The sequence below is a fragment of the Neovison vison genome, chromosome 11, assembly GCF_020171115.1.
Source record: "Neovison vison isolate M4711 chromosome 11, ASM_NN_V1, whole genome shotgun sequence".
Lineage (NCBI taxonomy): Eukaryota > Metazoa > Chordata > Mammalia > Carnivora > Mustelidae > Neogale > Neogale vison.
The window spans coordinates 162,613,861-162,637,795 of record NC_058101.1 but is presented as its reverse complement, the minus strand read 5'-3'; the positions used below and the strand labels follow the sequence as shown (position 1 = coordinate 162,637,795).

The 23,935-nt window shown below is 36.4% G+C and overlaps 1 protein-coding gene across 1 annotated transcript in view; it reads left to right on the top strand.

Annotated features, from left to right (window-relative positions):
* Positions 1-9,574, top strand: part of ADAM28 (ADAM metallopeptidase domain 28) — a 73,039-nt gene extending 63,465 nt beyond the window's left edge. Inside the window, exons 19-24 of the mRNA XM_044268099.1 lie at positions 4,801-4,909; positions 6,055-6,133; positions 6,921-6,986; positions 7,761-7,823; positions 8,670-8,732; positions 9,219-9,574. Of these exons, the coding sequence (XP_044124034.1) occupies positions 4,801-4,909; positions 6,055-6,133; positions 6,921-6,986; positions 7,761-7,823; positions 8,670-8,732; positions 9,219-9,239 (401 nt within the window). The 3' untranslated portion in view covers positions 9,240-9,574. The remainder of the gene's footprint in view (positions 1-4,800; positions 4,910-6,054; positions 6,134-6,920; positions 6,987-7,760; positions 7,824-8,669; positions 8,733-9,218) is intronic.
* The last annotated feature ends 14,361 nt before the right edge of the window (positions 9,575-23,935 follow it).

Here is a 23,935-nt window from a genome sequence, read left to right as displayed (position 1 = left end):
AGTACCCCCCCACCCACAATGCAGAATAGAAATGGTAATAACTAGCTTCTTTGTTTCTTTCTCAATCTCAAAGACTTTGTGTTTTGCCCTGTTATGTGAAGGTATTCTGTACATATTTAGATATTCTTCCTAAGATTAAGGAAGTTCACTTCCCTAAACCTGGTTTGTTAAGAATTAAATCAAATACCTTTTCTTTTTATTGGTTAAGGTTTTTAACTCTTTACTTTGTTAATATTGCAAAATAAAAAAAATTTGAATATTTATTTAACTTTGCAATCTTTGGATAAACTCAATGTAGAAACAGTATCTCTTCCATATACTGATGGATGCAGTTTACTCTTATTGTATGCCCATGAGTGATATTGGCCTGTAATTTCTTCCTCAATTTGAGTATTAGGGTTATCTTAATCATAGAAAATAAATCGGAGTGTGTTCACTTGTTTATATTCTCTGGAAGAGTTTGTATAAAAATGGAAGATTCCATTTCTTCAGTAGTTATAAGACCCTTCAGCTTTTTAATTTCTTCTTATATAAGTTTTGGTATATTATGGTTTCTTAAACATTTTTCTGCTTCATCTAAATTTAATTTTTTTTCTAAAATTGCTCATAATATTCACTTATGTTTTTATCAATAGGATATGTAGAATTGTTTTTTCTCTTTTTATATCTTCCAAACAGAATTTTTAAATTTGTATTTTTTGATGATTTGCTTGGCTTTCTCTTTTTACATTTGTTTGCTATTTCATTTATACTTTAATTTATGCTATTCAATTCCCTTTTCTTAAGTTTATTTTATCTTAAAACAATTTTTGAAAGGGCTATTTGGCTCATTAATTTTCAGCCTTCTTTTTAAATACTTTTTTAAGATTATAATTATATTTTTTAGGATTATAAATTTATACATTTTCCTCTAAGAACTCCTGTTTGTAACCCATTTGGTAAATGATATTTTCATTATCATTTGATTCAAAATATATTCTATTTTCCATTTGTTTCCTTCTTTGGCCTTTTAAATGTTTAGATGTATACATATATATACACACATATATATTTTAAAGATTTTATTTATTTATTTGACAGAGAAAGAGCTCACAAGTAGGAAGAGGCAGGCAGAGAGAGGAGGAAGCAGGCTCCCTGCTGAGCAGAGAGCCAGATGAGGGGCTCCACCCCAGGACCCTGAGATCACGACGTGGGCTAAAGGCAGATGCTAACCCACTGAGCCACACAGGCACCCCTAGATGTATATATTTTTTTAAAAATTTACTTATTTGAGAGAGAGAGAGCAGCAAGCAGAGGGGAGGAGCAGAGAGAAAAACAAATTCCCTGCTGAGCAGGGAGCCTTACATGGGGCTTAATCCCAGGACTTTAGGATCATGACCTGAACTGAAGGCAGATGATTAACTGGCTGAGCCACTCAGGCATGCCTAGATGTATATTTTTGAAACATACAGGCATATGCAGATTTTCCAGTCATTGTTAAATTAATACTTAATGTAATTACATAAAGATCAGAGAAACTACTGTGTTAAGAATATGTTGAAATTTGTTGAAACTTGCTTTATGGTTCAGCACATACCTGTATTTGTAAATATTGTCTGTGTACACAAAAATATGTATTCTACAGTTGTTATGTGAAGTGTCTTCTATATTTGTTATGCCAAGTTTGTTCACTATGTGTACATCTATTAAACCCTACTGGTATTTTGTTTGTGCTGTCAGTTACTGAGCCAGGAGCATTAAAATCCCTCACTATAACTATGAATTTAGCTATTACTTCTGGTTCTACCATGCTTATATACTTTATGACCACGCTATTATTACATAAAAGTTTAGAATTGTTATGTCTTTGCAGTGACTCAGCACGCTAATGACAATACCATGCTTGTGTATAGTTCCAGTCTTCTTGCTTTTTAAAGTTTTTCGTTCCTGGAGACGAAAATATCTGTACCAAATTTCTGTTGGTCTCCTTTGCATCATTATAATATTTTCCCATACTTCTATTTTCATTCCTTCTGAAGCTAAATGTTTTGTATATATCTTATTTTTAAAAAGCAAGGAAATATATATATATATATATAGATAGATAGATAGATATATGGCATATATATATTTTTAAAATTTTAGTCATACAATCTTTTTTTTTAAAAAAACCAGGGTGTTTACGCCATTTAAATTAAAGGTAATTACAGATATTGTTGGGTGTAATCTACAATCATATCCTATTGTTTTTATTTATTCTGCCTAGTTTTATTTTTTTAAGATTTTATTTATTTATTTGACAGAAAGCTTAAGCAGGAGGAGAGACAGAGGGAAAGGGAGAAGTAGGCTTCCTGCTGAGCAAGGAGCTCAATGCCGGGCTCAATCCCAGGACCTTGAGATCATGACCTGAGCTGAAGGCGCTTACCTGACTGAGTCACCCAGGAGCCCGAGGAGCTTATTCTATGTTCTCCTTTCTCTTCTTCCTTCCTTTCTTAAGGACTTACTGAGGATTTTAATCATTCCATTTTTCTTTTTATTAATTTGGACATTATACATTTATTTTACATTATTTAAGTGGTTATCATAAAAATGTTCATTTTATTTATTTATTTATGTATTTTAGTAGATATTTGTTTTTAGAGGAGTTTTGGGTTCACAGCAAAACTGAGCAGAAAGTACAGAGAACCTCCACATGTCTTCTGTCCTCTCCTCCCCAGTACACAGAGCCTCCCTCACTATCAGCATCTCCCACCAGTGTGGTGCATTGTCACAAATGAACCTGCATTGACACATGATTGTCACCCAAAGGCCACAGTTTACATTAGGGTTCATACTTGGTTTATTTATTTTTCATTCCTTCCTGCATTTCTGAACTTGCATCCAGGATCATTTTCCTTTCTGTCTTTCTGCATTCCTGTCCTCTCACTAATCGTTCCAAATTAAGTTTCTCCTTGTCTTTTTGCGGGGGGAGGAGTGGTGGGGGGTGGAACAAAAATGTCTTAGTTTCTTTTAGTGGGAGAGTTGATCCGAATTTCCCAGACCAGAAACAGAAGAGCATTACTTTCTCTTCAATTATTTCCATGTCCAAGTGCATACCTTCTTCCTATCGTAATATTTCCCATCTGTCTTTTACTCCACCTTTCTCTGCAGACCTTGTACTTTCAAAGTAGGGGAGTTTGTGAAATCCAGTCAATTTCCTCTGATACCATGTTGCTCTTCTGAAAATAGTTATAATTCTGAGGTTATCGCCAGTACATTTTTTTCCACTCTGAATCTATCTATGCTATATTCAACCGAAATACCTCAGAATTTTATTTCTTTTGGCTTTTAGATAGGAATTGTTATGGAGGGGTGGAAAGTTTAGATATTTGCCATTATCTTAGAATTCTACTTCTGACATATCTGCCTCTATCTGCATGTATGCATGTTTCCACTTGGGAGCTTTTCTTGCATTTATACCAAATTAATCTTTTTTTTTTTTTTTTTTGGTAGGATTTCACATGACTCTGCCCTCAAACCTATATACTTTCTCTTACACTATAACTGCATCTCTTATAAATTACCAAAATTAATCTTATTATTGCCTTGCTGATCTCTACTAAGAAAGCGGTAGTTCTCACTGCTCTTCAAACGTAAACCTCCTTGTCTCTAAAGTTTCAGATTTTGTAAGAGAAATTAATACTTGACATAGCAAATGATGGAAGTTACAGTCATTACTTCAATTAGCAGTTAGAAGGGAAAATGCCATATACATCCAGGAAATTTGTTCGATCTGCTCTGCAGTTCACAGGGTGATGTAATTTCTTTTCTGTCTGCAATAATTCCGAGACGGAACAAACATGAGTAAGACATTCACCTGTGCCTCGATCACTTCTCTTCTTCAGGTCTCCACTCCTCATTTGCTGCTGACAGAGATATGATCTCAAGTCTTCACTTTCTTTTTCTTTGTTTGATGCCAATGCTGAATTATAAAAAGGTTTCAATCCTTTTTGTCCATCCCCCTCACTTCCTATTCTCTCTAATCTCCCAGCCCCAACACTTTCCAGTTGTTACAAATGTGAGGACCTATTTAGCAAGAGGCTTTCATTAAAGTCAAACTGTCCCTGCTCCCCTTCCCCCAGGGGATTTACTTAAAAACAAGTCCCAGAAACCAGCTCCAGGTAACAAAGCCCAGATACAAGGGAAGGTCAGGCCAGGTAGAGACATCCGATCAGTGGGGGTGATGCATACTATCTCCCTATCTACCAAGGAGTATGGGCCCCCGCCCTTTGGGAGCCGTCACCTAGTATCACTGTGGAGTTTCCTGTGTGTGTTACAATCTCATTGGTCACCTGTGCGTGGCCAGGCCCGACCGCATGGCCTTTGCCCTTAAAAGCTAGTCTTGTGAAACAGAGAAGGGCCGCCCTCTCTTGTAAGAGTTGCTGCCCGAACTTCAGTTAGATTCTTGATGCTTGGCGCAAAATAAAGCTTTGCTTGACCTTCGCTTTATATCAGTCTCGCTCCTTTAACCACGGACCCATTATTGCGGCATAACAACAAACATCCTCCCTTCTAAGGATTCTCAGTAGCATTCTGCTTTACCTACTTCATATCCAATATTTTATATGGATTTCCCCCTTGCTTCCCCTATCTACATAATACTACAACATTCATGATCAGAATGCAGTTTCATTTTACCAACTCTGACAGATTTTCCAGGGAATCTGTTCTGTGGAGGAAAGGGTAGATGAAGTTTGTGATAAATGAAGAAATAAGGACCAGAGTGATGCATATTTGTGAATTTCTCATACCCTTATCAGGTCTGGGTTCTCTTTGTTGCAGATTTCTCCATTGTGGTTGGGGTGCTGTTTCCTATGGCTGTCATATCGGTGGTGGTTGCTATAGTAATCTGGCACCAAAGTAGCAGAAGAAAGCAGAAGGAAGTCCAGAGGTAGCCTTCTATCTTGCTTTGGGAACTTTTTGACCTCTAATTTATTTAAATTCAAGGATAGGGCCCAAATTCTCAAATTTAAGTGGTTTACTTCAAATACTCAAAAATAAGTACAGATATATTTTTCTTGGACCAGAGGCTTGGTATCAGTTTTACTGAGAAATCCTTCACAGCAATACATGTATTGTTTTTATGTTAATCGCTATATTTATAAATAATACAAATTGTAATAACTCTCAATAAAGGTTTTATACCCTTTATAAGAATACACTATGTAACATTTATTGGTCATTATCTTTATGACAAGGGCTATGCTGAGTCTTTTTACATTCATTATCTCTAATCTTCACAAGAATGTTGTGAGATAGTAACTATTATTTCCATTTTATACATAAAAGGTATTGTATATTAATCCTTAGAACGGTCTTATAAAATCAAGCACTTCACACTTTTTCTTAAGTGAAAACAAAGTCTCAGAGAGGTTAACAAATATGTTCCAAGTCTTACACCTAAACTGATGGAATCTTGATTTTCACCTACATTGGTTAGTCTTTCAAACACGGTCTTGACACTACAGTATCTTTCTAACCTTTTATAAAGACTGCCTTATTCATATATAATGAGTTTCCTAAATATTGAATGAATAAAATAAATCATTAATTAAATGACATAATAGTTTAGATAAACACTGATTCAACATCATCATTATTAGGAATAATAATTAATAATAATAATGCTCTGTAGAGAATCTAGAAAAAAATTAGTGGTGGTGATTATGAACTCCAGGACAAGGAGGCCTTAAGAATGTCCTAGTGAGCAGAAGAAAGCCCAGTCAATGTCCAAAGATGACTCAGTGGGCAAAGAAAATTGGCAAACTTCTTTTGAGTGTCCTCACCATGGTGAAGAAACTGTTAAGTCCATTTAAACAGTCTGAGGGGTTTGAAGTGGCGGGGGGGTGGGAGGTTGGGGTACCAGGTGGTGGGTATTATAGAGGGCACGGCTTGCATGGAGCACTGGGTGTGGTGAAAAAATAATGAATACTGTTTTTCTGAAAATAAATAAATTGGGAAAAAAATTAAATTAAATTAAAAATAAAATAAATAAATAAATAAATAAATAAATAAATGGTATGTTTTCACACACAGGCCACTGTCGTCTACTCGCAACAGGCCTCGCAGACAGAAGAGGAACCCACAGACGGTGAAGGATGTTCAGCCCCAAGAGGTGAACCATAGTTTGTCTTGTGCTTGCCTCGTGCACCAGTTTGTGATTCTTTCATCATCTTGTCCTGACCACCTACTTATCTGTCACTCCTACTCAGCAGTGTTTTACAAACCCAGTCTGCTAGTTAGTATGTAGCAAGAATTTGGGGCTCTCAACTACATATTTAGAAAATTCTCCTTTGCCTTTTTTTTTTTTAAGTGCGGAAGAGTCTTCCTAAAATTCAGAGGCTGCTTTCTTGAGGTTCACAACTGCAGAGAAAAGCAAGAGAAGAGGAGCGCAGACTCCAGCTGTCTCTCTCTCTTTTTCTTTTTCTCCCTCCCTCCCCAGCTCCTCCACCATCTCTTTTCCCCTCTCTGTCCCCCTCCCTCCCTCCTGTCTCTTCTCTGTTCTCTCTCTCTTTCTTTCTGACTCTAAGTGGATTTCTTTTTCCTTTTGCAAATGTCCCAATAAAGATAATAATGTGTTTATTTGTATGACAAAACATGTAATTTGTATAACCCTCAAGGCCCTGGCTATGTCCTGGAAGTTTAGAAATTTTAGCAGAGGTCGGTTATTGCTAATGTCATTGGCAACGGCAATGATATTTTTGATGGAAATGTACCTGTCTCTGACAGCTCTGGATAGAGCAGAATGCAAGAGCTGGACCGCTATGATTTCCCATCCCATCTCTTGGTATGATCTCAGTTCTGATCTCCCATGAAAGGACTGGTTATTTGGAAGTTAAACTTAGGGAACTTATCATTTCGTTTAAAAATTTTGTCTGTCTGTCTGTCTGTTTGTTTATTAGATGAGTCAGATGAAGCTCCAATCACCTGATCTGCCAGTAGAGGGCAATGAGCCTCCAGCTTCTTTTGTGAGTTAACACTTTCTCTTAAGTATTCCTTCCAATTAGAAGGTCAGAGTTAAAAAACAAAACAAAACAAAACAAAAAAGTATCACTTCCAAACTAATCTCAAGGAAATACTATTAAGAGACATGACCCATGATGCCCAATTATTTCCTTAGAAGAATGTTAAAATTTTTGTGAGTAGTAATATAAAATATAGATTTTCCCACAAAACTTTTTGAAATGCAAAATGTGAGAAGATTATATTCCTACATTTAACCCCTTAATCTGAATTACTGGTTCCACAATGCTGGTAATTCCCCCCCCCTTTTTTTTTTGCTATTTTATTTTTGTATATTTTTTAAAATTTTTTTAATAAACATATAATGTATTATTAGCCCCAGGGGTACAGGTTTACACACTTCACAGCTCTTGCCATTGCACATACCCTCCCCAATGTGCTGGTAACTTGTTATAAGAAGAGAAACAATCTGCTCCCTAGAGTGGCATCTTCATCATCCATCTGTTGGCACTGGCTTATTTCTGAATGGCCTTACTTCTTGAATTTCTGGGGGGGGAAAAAGAAAAAAAAAATATATATATATATATTATATATATATATATACATATATACATACATACACACACCTAAATGAAAACACTTGAACTTACAGATTTAAACTATTTTCATGGGTAGGAACATGAGTTCTCCCTTTCTGAAAATGATTTAAGCCTTTCCATTAAGCACATCTATTTTCAAGGCCCCATCTTTGAATTAATTTTATTTTACCTTTTCATTAGCTAATTACAAAGCCAGATTTTCCACCACCACCGATTCCTACATCTGTGTCAACTTCTTTCCTTGTAAGTACCAGGAAGTCACTGATGATTTTTTAAATGTCTTTTGGGCCCCATGTGGACAGTGTCTCTAAATCTACAGATTTCCTCTCAGGAGACACACTCTCTAGGTCAACCTGAGCTACTGTAGCACACAAGTATATCTGAGAAAGCAAGGCCTACTTTCTATCTATAAATTAATATGGATATTAATTTTTTATTATTAAAAATAGTTCTACCATTATCTCCTCACAAAAAATGATAAATAGTTTTGCTCTAGGAGGTAAACAGTCTCCTTTCGAGATACTTACTTTGGAGAATATAATAATAAAATTTTATAATCTCCAAAGTAAGTATTTAGAAAGGAGACTTTATTATATAAGGCCTATATTAGCTATAGTTTTGTATAGAAGTTGGGGTACAAGAAACAGATCATATGTAGGGAAACCTGGAATAAAAGTTAGGCACTTAAGAAGTAAAAGGTATAATTCATTCACTCAAGTAATTACTGAACATGTTCCTACTTTGTACTCTATTACCGATAAATGAGAAAGAACTAAAATTAAAGTCATTTTTTCAAGAATGTTTACATTTTTAGGGTGAAAACCAGTCATATGTGTATAGAGAGCTTAATCTTTCACATATTTTTTTGTGCCAAAGCAAGTGATAACTAATGAAAAGAATGTGGTAAAGGGGAAAATGAATGGACTCATAGTAGTTAAAGTAAGAGAGAGATCCACTGGCTAAGTGGTCGAAATTGGAACTAGAGTGATGGGGAGGTAAGAGATAACTTAAATAAGGAAATAAATATGCCTGGGATTGGGAAAGAATAACATTTCTAATGACTTACTATTATTTTTTTCTCTCATATAGCATAATGCCACGAAGGTACTTCCCTCTACTGTTTTTAAAGACAAAATAATGTCAACACCTAAGGTAAGAGATCCGCAGGAAAATGTAATCTTGTCACACTCCTACTGTCAAGGAGAGAAGTTCTAATTGAGTCTTCCTAGAAGATGTTCACTAAGAAGAGTATCTATATCATCATAGGATAGGAGCTAAGACATGTCTACCTTCCTAGTGTGGTCAAAACCAAGAGGAAGAAGACGGAAAGTTTTTAGCTAGATAGAGCTCATATCCCATCAGATGATGGCCCAGTGTCTCACCACTCTTCTCCTGATCCCTCCCCTTCTCCATATTACGTCCATTAGTCAGATGGATATTTGGATCCTAATGCGATTTTTCTCCCGTTCTTTCTCTGCTTTCCCATGTTTGCACTCCTTCACTGTGGTATATCCAATGATCTGTGAAATAGGAAGTGTGACTACAAAGAATTTATTTTAATTTCCTAATAGTTCCAAGTTATAGAATATCTAACATTTTAGAATTAAATAGATGGCTTAAGAACTTTGTCTTTTTCAGGGTTCCAATCCAAACGTCTGAAGCAGCAGCTAAGCAGGGATGGGTGGGGTGATGATCAACCTGGAAGACTGGATAATCCGGGTGGAAGAGAAAGATGCTTTCTCCTTATCATTAGCTCTTGATTACTCAAGGATGTTAACATTTCTTGATACATGTTGTGCTTTGAGGCGACTCAACAAACATTTTGAAGAGAGACATGGTCTTGAGAATCTTTGTGTGAATTCACCATTTCTTTCTTCCATACTCATGGGAGAGGAGAGGACTCTAAACAAACAGCTGTACATCTAAAATCTCTAATTAGGTGACTTTCTTAACCACCCCCCCTTTTCTTATTGTGATGTTGACTAATATTTCCTCAGGTATTTTGAACATCTTGATTTTCTTATTTAGTAAGAAATAATTTACCCTCTAATTAAAGCAAGCAAGTGAAAAAGTCCCCAGGAAATCACAGGAAACTGGGAGGGACGGAAGAAAATTTTACATTCATCATTAGATGACTAGCAGCATCTTGACTGTTTTAACCATAAACCTGTCAAATTAGAACTGTAAGAACAAAATTATATAAACAACCTCTGATTTATATAACATTTTTTCCTACATTATCTTTTGCAATCTTTATTAGCTGAGTTATTTGAAGTTTGCTACAAGTGAATAAAACTTTATTAATTAAAATTTTAATTAAAATTAAAATTTGTATAATTCAGTTACTGGCAAGCTTAAAGTGAACTTCACTTTCTAAGTAGAGAAAGTTCTAATTACATAAACTAATAGCATAAACCAGATGTTGACAACTGGTAGCTTGCAGGACATATCTGGACTACAGATTGATTTTATTTGGCCGGGATGATTTTGGTCATAAAGTATTTTTAAATGTTTTGAATTTAAATGTTTGTTGATTACCAATATTTAAAAATTGGAAGATCTTGCATAAACATCCAGATTTCCAGCTTTGTAAAAGTAATCAAATGATCTGGCAGCCCTGGAATCACATCACCCATAGCAACCATTAGCTTAGTTGACTGATGTTGGAATAAACATTGTTGGTTGCCCTCCAAATAACCTTCTTCCTCCTTGTTTTCAGAACCCCAGTTTCATTCAGTTGTAGATATTTTAGAAAAGGTGATCCTGATTTCATCTCCAGGATAAATCTCTATCATTTTAAGTCAATTTTAATAATCTTATTTTCCTTACTTCCCCCAACCCTACATTTCTTTCTTTCTTCCTTCCTTCCCTTCTTTCTTTTTCTTTTTCTTCTTTTTTTTTCTTTTTTTTTTTTTTGCCAATGAGGCAAGAGAAGAGATATGATGAGAAATTTTCACAAAAGATATCCTTCTCCTTCTTCTGGATGTTGGGATCTGAATAGCCTCTCTGGTAGTGTTGTAACCATGTTGTGGATTATGAGGTCAAGGCTGATATACTGAATAAAATAGATCAAAGAGATAAAAAGAATAAAACCTGATCTCTTAATGATGTCATTGAATTGATAGATTAATAACTGTGGGAGTTACCCTAAACTTTGCTGGGATTTCCTATTATTTGGTCAATAAAATTTCCTTATTGATTAAGCCATTTCGAGTTGGATTTTCTTATTTGCTACAGAAATCATCTCAACTAATAAAGTTGCTGCTTCCATGATTAGGGCATGTGATTTCCTTGTGTGCAATTATAAGGCCACTTCATCAGCACCATGATTTCCGTTTGTTTTTTATACTTGGCCTGCTTTACCCGTTTACATCATAGACCTGGCCCATACCCCTTCCTTTCCTTGGGGAAAAAAGAATTTTTTTTTTTTAGATTTAATTTATTTATTTGACAGACAGATCACAAGTAGGCAGAGAGGCAGGAAGAGAGAGGAAGGGAAGCAGGCTCCCTGCTGAATAGAGAGCCTGATCTGGGACCCAATCCCAGGACCCTGAGATCATGACCTGAGCGGAAGGCAGAGGCTTTAACCCACTGAGCCACCCAGGTGCCCCTCCTTGGGGAAACTTTATCCATAAGGAGTTCTTTTCTTCTTTCAGTGTGAATTTCTGTATAAGCTCAATCCCCAGCACACCCAGAGTCCATCTGCCAAATCTCTCCTGTTATAGCAGTCTTTCTTTCCATGTGGGAGTTTACTCAAGAGCACATTAAAAACTCTAGCTTTATCTATGAGGTTAGGTTTTGACGACCTTGCACTAACCCAGAAATAAATCCCTATTTCCAATGAGGCCACGATTTTTCTTATAACAAACCTATAGATCTTTCCTGTGTTGTCTTCTTCCTTTGTTTCATGGTTTTTGTTTTAATTTCTGTCCCTGTCTCATTTTTAATATTGGTAAAATGGAAATCTTTAACCTATGAATCTTCAACTAGCCACATGACCCGAGCTAGAAATAAAACATAGGCTATTAAGAAGAATGTTTCTGTAAATTTTGAAATGATGGCACTACGTGTCTGATGTGGAGGCTGCACAGCTCCTTATAAGGACAGACAACTGGAGGACAATGATGGGGAAATGATTCTCTTATCCTAAGACTTTGAACCCAAACCCTACAGAGTTTCCTACTGAGTTAAACTATAGAACAGTTTAGACAATTTAAAGCAAAGACGTTGATTTCACAGTCCTGTTTCCAAATTAGATCCTCCACTTACCCACTTTGTAGGAATTCCACAATATGATATTTAAGTACCTCAGATATGCCACCAAGCCTGCTCTAAAAATTAGTTATTTTTACCTTCTCTGCTTTAGAATAATAGATTAACTTATGGTCTTATTCAGGTACTCTATGAGTGGTATGCCATACGATTTCTGTACATACTCCTTGACACCTCACCAAGTTACTGCTTTTTATGACATTTGAAAATGCTTTTAACTTTGCATGAAATGACAAAGTTGTGTGAAGTCTGACTGGAAAAGAAAGCAAGTTTTATCTGTAATCAGAAAGTGTGGAAAGGGTGGGGCTATATGATTTATCTGAGTAATAATGACACCGATATGGTAAGGAATCGAGGGTGGCCTCTGGGTGACAGCCGCAAAGACCTGAGCCTCTCAGCCAGACAACACTCAAGGGACTATTTCTGCCAACAACCACTGAATGACCTGGGAAGCAGCTTCCAACACACTTGGGCTTCGATTGCTACTTCATGAGGGAAACTGAAGCAGAAGACTCAGCTAAGATTTGCCCAGATTCTACAAAAACAGAGAAACTAAATATATGTTCTTTTAAGCTGCTATGATTTGGGGAAATTTGTTATGCAGCAATAGATAACCACTATAAAGGAGTAGAGATCAAATGTTTTGAATATTCCAGATAGGGTTAGGTAGAATTAACCACTATCTTTAACAGGAATTCCATCATTTCAAAACTTTTTTCCTTTTTCTCTCTTTATATTCTTTCATGCATCCTTTCTTTTTCTAAAAGTATCAGTTATCTGCTTGAGATTTCTGATATCCAGTCTTCTCATATATCATGTTTTCTCTCACACCCATTTGCCTGTTTCCTTGGTCTTTTTGAAGAATTCCTGAAGTGTATCTTTTAGACTTATTTTATCTTTTATACTTCAAGTGCTCCTTTTTGCTAATTTTAAGGAATTTTATAATTATTCCTCATATTTGCTTAATAAGAATCTTTTATAAAGGCCAGCTAATGAACTATTTTTGCCTTTTGTTTCTAGAATTTTACTTTTAAAATTCAATTAGCAAAGCAACTTCTGTCTAAACATCACCAGTGCTTCTAAAAGTAACTATTTTTCAAAAGTGCATCCTTTCTCAGCCCACTTGAACATTATGCTCCCCGTTTTTCACAGACACAATTATTTTCATAGGTGATGCGTTGCTATTTTCTAGGTGACTCACCCTTGTGTTTTAAAAGTTGTATCCTGGGGTGCCTGGGTGGCTCAGTGGGTTGAACCTCTGCCTTCAGCTTAGGTCATGATCTCAGGGTCCTGAGATCAAGCCCCACATCGGACTCTCTGCTCAATGGGGAACCTGCTTACCACCCCCCACCTGTCTCTCTGCCTACTTGTGATCTCTCTCTATCAAATAAATAAAATCTTAAAAAAAAAAAAAGCTGTATCCTGACCTGTGATATTCTTACATTTTTTATCTTTGATGACAGAATCCATCTCTTCAGCTAAAGAGCTTCAGTACAACTAGCATTCTGAGTGTAATTTGCAAATAGCTTGTGCCATGAGTAAACCTTGCATATTCTTCTCTGCCCAAGATTCTCTTTTCTTTTAAGCTAAAACTGTCTACCAAGGCCACATCAGGAGTGGAATACCTTGTTGGTGATACTAAGATCTACCTCATCAGGCCTTCCTGATTCATTATGCGATGGCCTCCACCAACAAAACCTGCAACCGTCTTGGCATATCTGCTCTTGAATTTGCCTTGTCTTTTCTGCTGCTTCCAGAAAAAGATCTTCCCTTGCCAATGACAACTTTAGACACTGCTTAGCAACTAGCCCCAGGCCGTCTGCTTTGCGGCTCATCAGTAGTAAAATATTACTATTATTATTATGCTAATTAAGTAAGACCGTAATAGGAGCTAAATCCCCAAGCAGAAAAAACTTATGGTATGTTATTTATTGTGAAGGCATCTTCTTGATGAAATTTAACACTTTTCTTTCTCATACCTAATGTTGAAATCCAAACTTTTTTTTATAAATTAAAAAAAAAAAAAACTATTATGGTGAGAACACTTGACTTGAAACGTACCTCCTAACAGGTTTTAAAGTATAAATGCAACATTGTTACCTATAAACACAATGTTGTATAGCAGATCTCCAGAGTTTGTTTATCTTGCATAATTGAAATTTTATGTCCATTGATTAGCAACACCTCCCTTCTTCCTAGTCCCTGGAAACCACAGTTCTAATTCTGTGCTTTGCTTCTGTGAGCTTGCTTACTTCAAATACTTCATATAGATGGATTCATGCAATATTTGTCCTTCTGTGACTGTCTTATTTCATTTAGCAAAATGTCTTGCAAGTTCACACAAGTTGTTATGTATGACAGGATATTCCTCCTTCTTTAAGATTGAGTAACACTTCATTATATGGCTATACATCACATTTTTAAAAATCCATCATCCAAGGGTGCCTGGATGATTCAGTCAGTTTAAGCATTTGACCCTTGATTTCAGTTCAGGTCACCATCCAAATGTCTTGAGATCAGCCCCACATGGGGCTCTGCACTGAGAGGAGAGCCTGCTTGAAGATTCTTTCCCTCTGACCCCAACCCCCATGGTGCCACACACACACACACACACACACACACACACTTTCTCTCTCTCTTCAAAATAAATAAATCATTAAAAAAAATCTGTCAAATGTAAATGACATTTACATTGTTTCTGCATTTTGGGGATTGTGAATAGTGCTGCAATGTATATGGGATTACAGATAATTCTTCCAGACTCCGATTTCAATTATTTTGAATAAATACCCAGAAGTGGAATTGCTGGGTCAGACGGTAATTCAATTTTTAATTTTTGAAGGATTTCCGAGGCATTTTCCGTAGTGACTGTATCACTTTAAATTCCCACCCACAGAGCACAAGTGTACCCTTTCTCAACACCATCCCTAAACTCTTGTCATCTCTGGTCTTTTTTTATAATAACCATCCTAACAGGGGTGAAGTGGTATTTCATTGTGGTTTTGATTTGTGTTTCCCTGATGATTAGTGAAGCTGAGCACTTTTTCATATACCAACAGATATAGGCGTTTAAATGTCTTCTTTGGAAAATATGTCTATTGAGATCCTTTACTTATTTTTAAAATTTGGTTGGGACTTCTGGGTGGCTCAGTCAGTTAAGCATCTGCCTTTGGCTCAGATTATGATCCCAGGGTCCTGGGAAAGCTCCTTGCTCTGCAGATTCCTTGCCTCTCCCTCTGCCTGCCACTCCCCCTTGCCTGTGCGTGCTCTCTGTCTCTGAAAAATAAATAAATAAATAAATATCTTTTTAAAAAAATCTGGTTATTAAAAAAAATCTGGTTATTTACAAGATGGGATCAGGGAGACAAACCATAAGAGATTCTTAAATCTCACAAAACAAACTGAGGGTTGCTGGGGGGTGGGGATAAAGTGGCTGGGTTATGGACACTGGGAAGGGTATGTGCTATGGTGAGTGCTGTGAAGTGTGTAAGCCTGATGATCCACAGACCTGCACCCTGGGGCAAATAATACAATATATGTTAATTTAAAAAAAAAACTAATGATGTATTTTATGGTGATCAACATAACACAATAAAAATTTAAAAAAAAAGAAAAAATCTGGTTATTTGTGAATGTGGTGTGTTTTGGGGGGAAATATACATAACAAAAAAACTACCATCTTAACCATTTTCAAGTTTAAAGTTCAGTGGCATTAAGTATGATCATAATGCTATACAACCATCATTACTATCCATTTTCAGAACTTGTTTATCACCCTAACCAGAAATTTTGTTCCCATTAAATATCTTTTCATTATGTCTTGCCCCAGCCCCTGACAACCTCTATTTAAACTTCTGTCCATATACAATTGCCTATTCTCGGTACTTGATGTAAATGAGATCATATAATATCTTTTCTGTTATGTAATTGACTTATTTCATATAACATATTGTTTCCAAGGTTCATGATGTTGTAGAATGGATGAGAATTTCACTTTTTTTAGGGTTGAATAGCCTATTACCATTTTACTATATTTATTTTCTGTTTGAAACAGTTGCAGATAATACCTGCGGCTCCACATACTCATTCTCATTAAGATTGCTTTTATCCTTGCTCATTCTCCAGACAAATAATGCTTTTGACCCTTTGTTTCACTGTACTTCTTTGATGGTGAACATATTTTTAAGCTGATAATTTTATCTACTTTATTCCTAGCATTTTAGAACCTTGTTTTAAATTAGAGTTATTTCTATCTTCATCTTAGCAAAGAACCGTATCTGAAGTTGCTTTCTTAGCCTTATCAACCCTCTGCATCAGTTCAGTGTTGAAATCCATGGTGTTCAATCGTGTTGGGGGAAGTAGCAAGGAACTTCAGGAATATATCTAAGTGAAAAACGTAGTGGTGACACTCTGACTGTAGATAATGGTCTCCTGGTGTACTAGTAACTCTTGAGGAAAAATAGTCTCAGCCTCTGAAATGCAAAGATTATTGTATTTTTCATAGTAAAAACTCCTGAATTACAGGCCAACTGTTGTGACTCAGCATATAGCATTTTTCCCCTGTAAGTCAATGTGTGTCACCAATTTGGCTTTCTAAATTCTGTGAAGTAGCTCGCAGAGATTTGTGTGTCTCTTGGGACATGTAGCTGTAATTGGAATGAAGTCTACAGAAGTCAATTCTAGGCAGAGACTCCTTTAGCTCCACTTGCTAATGGTGGTACTGAGCAGATCCAGTGGAGAGCTGAAGTATCAGATGGGAAACCCAGGAAATCAAGAGAAAATTCAATAGAAATGTACAGGAGAGAATAAGAAACTTTTTTCTAAAATAGTATTATATGAGGAAAGTAAAAAACATAAAGGGATAAAAGCAGAGACAGACCCCTAACTCTACCAATAGCTGGCTTTTTAGACTTAGCAAGTAATTTCAGCTCTTGGGACATCTTTAAATTTCCTCATCCATGCAATGGAATTAACAATTCTTGACTTGCCAGTTTCCAAAGAGGGTTTTCTAGGAAACACGTAAAGACAGTATGAAAATATAAAACAAAAACAACAACAAAAAGAGATACCCATTGTCTAAAAGGATGACTCTGTCCTTGGATTTGTCAGAGGTGAAGCCCTCTCTGTGTGGACCACTGCTTCACACAGCTTTGAGTAGGAACCTGAGAAAAATTACAAATTATTTGTACATATTTCATTGATGAGACTGCATTTTTCTTGTGTTTTTCTTGTATTTTTTATTCTTCCTCTGAAATGTGTCAGGGAGAAAGAATTCCAATACCCTTCAAGGGTCCTTCTAGCTGGACCACGAGTCAAATTGACATGAGACAGATTAACATGAGAAATGAAATTTAATAGCATATGTACATGGAACCCAACACAGGAAATTGCAAAGACAGTCAGGCAAAATGAGGTATAAATTTCAGTCTGAAACAAGGAGAAAGGGATGTGAGACATCAGAGAAAAGAATGCACTTCACAGGGTGTTAAGAAAAAGAGCAGATGTTTGGTAGCTAGATGTTTGCTCTGCCACACAAATGGGCCACGCAAATAAATTTACCTCTGCTAATGACTCTTATTCTGGGAAATAGCCCCCCCTCAATTAAATTTTTTCTATGTAGTTAAGGGAGAAGCACAACTTTCTCTTGAGCCTCATAGGAATTGTCAGTTGCCCTCAGCACAGAATAAACTTCATGCTAAGGTGGCCCATTTTAGGGTGGTATTCTCTCAGCCTCTACAAGTGGTTTCAGAACTTGGCTCCATATTTCTATTAGATTTCTCCTGTTACATTAAGTCTGAATCTCAAGCAGAACTTCTGGGTTGAATCAAACACTGTCTTCGATCTGAGGCTGCCCTGTGCAATGATCCTGAATTGATGATTTGGGGAAATCAATATGCACTGAATCCACAAACTTATTAGAGACTATGAATTACAGCTGATTGGCCATTTGATGATTTTTTAAAATGAGAATATCATAGGATAATAATAAAAGTTTACATTTGTAGCACACGATATGATTTATATGTGTGTGTGTGTGTGTGTGAGTGTGTATACATGACTTCACTTTCACTTAGTCCTTATAACAAATCCATGGGAAGAATCATCATCCTCATTTCACAGATGAGAAACCAAGACAAAAATGAAAAGAAGTGTTTTTCTCTACCTCACACGTCTGGTAAGTATTGGAATAGGGACTCAAATCCAACTATTCTGAATCCAAGTTTTTAATTCCTTCTACAAAACCACACTGCTTGCAGAAAAACTATGTTGCACAAAAAGGCACATTAAATATCACAGTATAAGTATAGAAATTCCATTTTATTTCCAACTACAATTTATTTTTGTTTTTAGTTTATTATTTATTTTTATCATAATTTATTTGAGCATAGTTGACAATTTCTTTTATACAGTATTTCCAATGGAAATTTATCTAATGTTATAGTCAGAAAAATAGGCCCTCTGACTGCCCACTCCTTCTGAAAATCACTTTGGATTTTTATCCCCGTTCTTGTGACTAGTCATTGCCATAGAGCCTAGAAAACAAAAGTCCTCAAAAAGTCTTTGTTTAACAAAGTTCTTCCACCAAAATTCTGGATTTATTCATTGTACTGTCTACACTTACCTGGTTGCTTTCTTTTGTTCTTTAATTCAAACATATACAAACCCCTCATTTACTGTGTTGCCACTGGGAATGGAAAGATTAAACTCCCTGCTCTCCAAGGACTCACAGCTTTTAAAGACTAAAATCAATAAATACCAATATAAAGTAATTGCCAAAATAGAGGTGTGTTGCTAAAACACCAGCACGAGGGAGCAGAGGAAATGCTTATCAAGGGAGGGTACAAGAAGTTTCTCAAAGAGGTGCCATTCGAATCTTAAACTATAGGTGGTTTATCAAGACTATAAAAGAGGGACACCTGGTTGGCTCAGTGGGTTAAGCCTCTGCCTTCAGCTCAGGTCATGATCTCAGTGTCCTGGGATCGAGACCAACGTCAGGCTCTCTGCTCAGTGGGGAGCCTGCTTCCCTCTCTCTCTGCCTGCCTCTCTGCCTACTTCTGATCTCTCTTTCTGTCAAATAAGTAAATACAATCTTAAAAAAAAAAAAAAAGGAAGAAGAAGAAAAAAAAGAAAAAGGGGACAAAGGCATTGTAGGGAGACATGAGGTTCAACAACAGCATGTATGAAGTCATGATTCTCAGGTTTATTGAGGCTAGACTGAAGTAAAGTGTTTTTTTTTTTTTAATGAGCCCCTTTATATGTTTATATGTACCACCTTTCATTAAATATACACACACATATGCATATACAAATTGAAGAGATTTAGAAACATATAACAAAAGAAAAAGAAACAGTAAAGACCAGAAAACAGAAAAGCAAGAAAGTTCTAGAAGTTGTAAAGCCATTGGTTAGATGAGGCCAGGGAGATATAAAACTATGGTAAGTATGAGCTCCAAGCTTCGTTCCAAACTACAAACAACCAAAAAAGTAAATAAATGAGAAGTAAACAAGATTGATTCTAGATTTATAGTGTCCATAAAATAAGCACACATTTACTGTCTAGAAGGATAATAAAACCATGTAAACAGAGCAAAGCCAACCAACCAAATAAATAAAAGTCAGTGGCTCAGAAGGAGTACAGCTCTTCCGCCTCTGAAATCTTGAAAGAAGTTTTCATGCCGGTATTGCTCTCAGATTAAATCTGGGATTTGTCTCTGCCTTTCTCCTGGGCTCTCACGCTGCTACTCCCAAGGTATCTCACATACATAGACCCTTGGCTCCTTGGCCTAATCCATGCTCTGGTCACACCCAGTAAGAAACAAACCCCAGCAGGGAACAATGCATATGTTCAAATCAGGGCATCTGCCCCACTTTTTTCCCCCCTAACTTTATCATGTGTCACGGTAATTGAGCAGTTATTTTTAAGTGAGCTGTGCATCATGAATTGAGAAACCGAGTAATAGCTCCTTCTCAAGCTAAGACCTTATATCAACACTGAACAAATAAAATAGGTATTTTCATCTGTTTTAACATTACCTAAAGGATTTTTTCAATGTACATCATAACATTTAAATTTTCTACTGAGGGAATTTAAATCTGAAAGCAACAAAGCTTTTACACTAACTGGCATTGCTTACATTTTATATGACTGCAGAGCCATTAGTTATAAATGTTTCTATCTCAATTGATTATTTGAGAATCTGAACCTATTTTTTTCCCAATAGAATCACTCCTAGGCTCACTGAAGTGATCTTTTATGTTCACTATGGTACATATAAATTATCACAATATTTGCTCTCTTACACCTATAACGATTTTATTTGTAATCAGTTCTGCTTGGAGTGAAGTAAATAACAATAAAGTTATATAGAATAATTTTTTTCATTTCCTAAAACTCAATACTGAGAGCATTTTTCATATGTAATTTTTATTGAATTATAATTGGCATGTTATATTAGTTTTAGGGCTACAACATATGACTCAAAATTTTTATACCACCTGTCACAATCCAAAGTGATTATTGTTGACTATATTCCCTATGCTGTCCATCAATCCCCATGACTTATTTATTTTATAAGTAGGAGTTTGTCCCTTTTAATCCCCTTTACTTAATTATTTCAACCCTCCCCAACCTCCTCTTCCCTGTGGCAACTGCCAGTTTGTTCTCTGTGTCTATGAATGTTTGTGTTTTGTTTTGTTTGTTCATTTGTTGTGTGTTTTATTCTAGACATAAGTGAAATCATTCAGTATTTGCCTTTGTCTGACTTACATTCCTTGGCATATGCCCTTCAGGTCACCCATGTTGACACAAACGTTAGACAGCATTCTTCTTTCTTTGAATGGCTGAGTAACACTGATGTATATCACATCTGCATCTATCCATCTACTGGTGAACATTTAGGTTGCTTCCGTATCTTGGCAGTGGTAAAGAACGCTGTAATGAATATAGGAATACACATATCTTTTCAAATTTGTGTTTTCATTTCTCAGATAAATATCTTAAAGTGGAATTTCTGGGTTGTAGGATAGTTCTCTTTCTCTCTCTCTCTCTTTTTTTTCCAATTTATTTTGTTTATTTCTTTTCGGTGAATGAAATCAGCATTCATGGTTTAGGCACCACACCCAGCGTTCCATGCAATACATGACCTTCACACTACCCACCACCAGGCTCAACCAACCCCCCACCCCCGACCCCTCCAAAACCCTCAGTTTGTTAGTTCTCTCTTTAACTTTTTGAAGAAGCTTCATACTGTTTCCACAGTGGCTGCACCGGTTTGTATTCCCAAAACCAGTGCACTCTTCTCCACATCCTTACAGACCCTTGTTATTTCTTGTTTTTGAAAATAACCATTGTGACAGCTGTAAGGTTTTGTCTCACTGTCATTTTGATTTGCATTTCCCTGGAGATCAGTGATTTTTTTTTTTTTTTTGGTAAAACAACAGGACCCATCCATATGCTGTCTACAAGAGACCCATTTTGAACCTAAAGATACACGCAGACTGAAAGTGAAGGGATGGAGAAGCATCTTTCATGCCAATGGGCCTCAAAAGAAGGCTGGGGTAGTGATTCTTATATCAGATAAATTAGACTTCAAACTAAAGACTGTAGTCAGAGATACAGAAGGACACTACATAATCCTTAAAGGGACTATCCACCAAGATGATCTAACAATTGTAAATATCTATGCTCCCAATATGGGAGCAGCCAATTATATAAGAAAACTATTAATCAAGATAAAGAGTCATATTGATATGAATACATTAATAGTAGGAGATCTTAACATGCCTCTCTCAGTAATAGACAAATCACCCAAGCAGAAAATCAATAAAAGAGAAAAAGAGCATTGAATGACACATTGGACCAGATGGACCTCATAGAAATATACAGAACATTCCACCCTAAAACAACAGAATACTCATTCTTCTCAAGTACACATGGAACCTTCTCCAGAATAGACCACATACTGGGTCACAACCGATCAGGGCGCAACCGAAACCAAAAGGCTGAGATTATTCCCTGCATATTCTCAGATCACAATGCTTTGAAACTGGAGCTCAATCACAAGGAAAAGTTTGAAAGGAACTCAAACACCTGGAGGCTAAAGACCACCGTGCTTAAGAATGCTTGGATCAACCAGGAGATCAAAGAAGAACTGAAATTATTCATGGAAACCAATGAGAATGAAGACACTTCGGTCCAAAACCTATGGGATACAGCAAAGGCGGTCCTAAGGGGGAAATACATAGCCATCCAAACCTCCCTCAAAAAAATTGAAAAATCCAGAATACACCAGCTGTCTCTACACCTTAAAGAACTGGAGAATCAACAACAAATTAAGACAACTCCACACACAAGAAGGGAAATAATCAAGATTAGAGCAGAGATCAATGAGATAGAAACCAGAGATACAGTAGAACATATCAATGAAACTAGAAGCTGGTTTTTTGAAAGAATCAATAAGACCAATAAACCATTGGCCACACCAATCCAAAAGAAAAGAGAGAAAGCTCAAATTAATAAAATTATGAATGAAAAGGGAGAGATAACAACTAACACCAAGGAAATAGAAACAATCATCAGAAGTTATTATCAAAAGTTATATGCCAATAAGTTAAGCAACCTAGCTGAAATGGATGCATTCCTGGAAAACTATAAACTCCCAAAATTGAACCAGGAAAAAACTGACAACCTGAATAGACCTATATCTAGTAACGAGATTGAAGCAGTGACCAAAAACCTCCCAAAAAACAAGAGCCCAGGGACGCCTGGGTGGCTCAGTTGGTTAAGCAGCTGCCTTTGGCTCAGGTCATGATCCCAGCGTCCTGGGATGGAGTCCTTGCTCGGCAGGGAGCCTGCTTCTCCCTCTGCCTCTGCCTGTCTCTCTGTCTGCCTGTGCTCGCTCTCTCTCCCTCTCTCTCTGACAAATAAATAAATAAAATCTTTAAAAAAAAACAAGAGCCCAGGACCTGACGGATTCCCTGGGGAATTCTCCAAACTTTCAAAAAAGTAACACCTATTCTCCTGAACCTGTTTCAAAAAATTGAAGCAGAAGAAAAACTTCCAGATTCTTTCTATGAAGCCAGCATTACCCTGATCCCCAGATCAGTGATGTTTAACATCTTTTCAAGAGTCTGTTGGTCATCTGTGTGTTTTGTTCGAATTAAGTGTCCATTCAGGTACTCTGCCCACTTTTTAATGGAGCAGTTTGTTTTTCATTGACTTGTATGAATTCTTTAATTTTGGATCTTAACTCCTTATATTATATCATTGGCAAATATCCTCTATTCACTGGTTGCTTTAAAAAATAATCCTGTGTGCTCCTGGTTAAAAACGAAATGTTTAATGGAATATTTTAGCTACTCTTTGCAACCTATATCTTATGACTATTATTAATCTTGATCTTGATTTTTCATGCAAATTAGTGTCAGGAATAATAAAAAGCAATTGGACTAAAAACTTTAAAAATATGTTTTTCAGTAATTTCAACTTCTTATCCAAAGTATTATAATTAAATTCTGAACATAGGATATTTCATTGGTGCTCTTGATAAAACCTTTGGGCTTTAACTGGAATAGAAGGAAAGCAAAGTTAAGTATTAGAAGCTAAAGTTAAAGACAATATTGAAAAATCAGCTTGTGGGACGGCTGGGTGGCTCAGTTGGTTAAGCAGCTGCCTCCAGCTCAGGTCATGATCCCAGTGTCCTGGGATTGAGTCCCACATCGTGCTCCTAGCTTGGCAGGAAGCCTGCTTCTCCCTCTGCTGCTCTGTCTGCCTGTGCTCGCTCGCACTGTCTCTCTCTCTCTCTCTGACAAGTAAATAAATAAAATCCTAAAAAAAAAAGAAAAATCAGCTTGTAAATAATCAATTACAAGCAATATTTAGATTTGAGACTATCTTTTTCTCTCTTAATTGTCTATATATAAAACCAAAAAATTGTATAAAGATATCAATTATACAGAAGAAAATGCATGCAATTAGAGGGGAAGACAAAGCATTTGGGATAATCTGCTCAGCTGCAATGCATACCCGTCATTCCCTTGTTTCTTTGTGGTCCATTCCCATGGTCAGAGAATACAAAACTTTT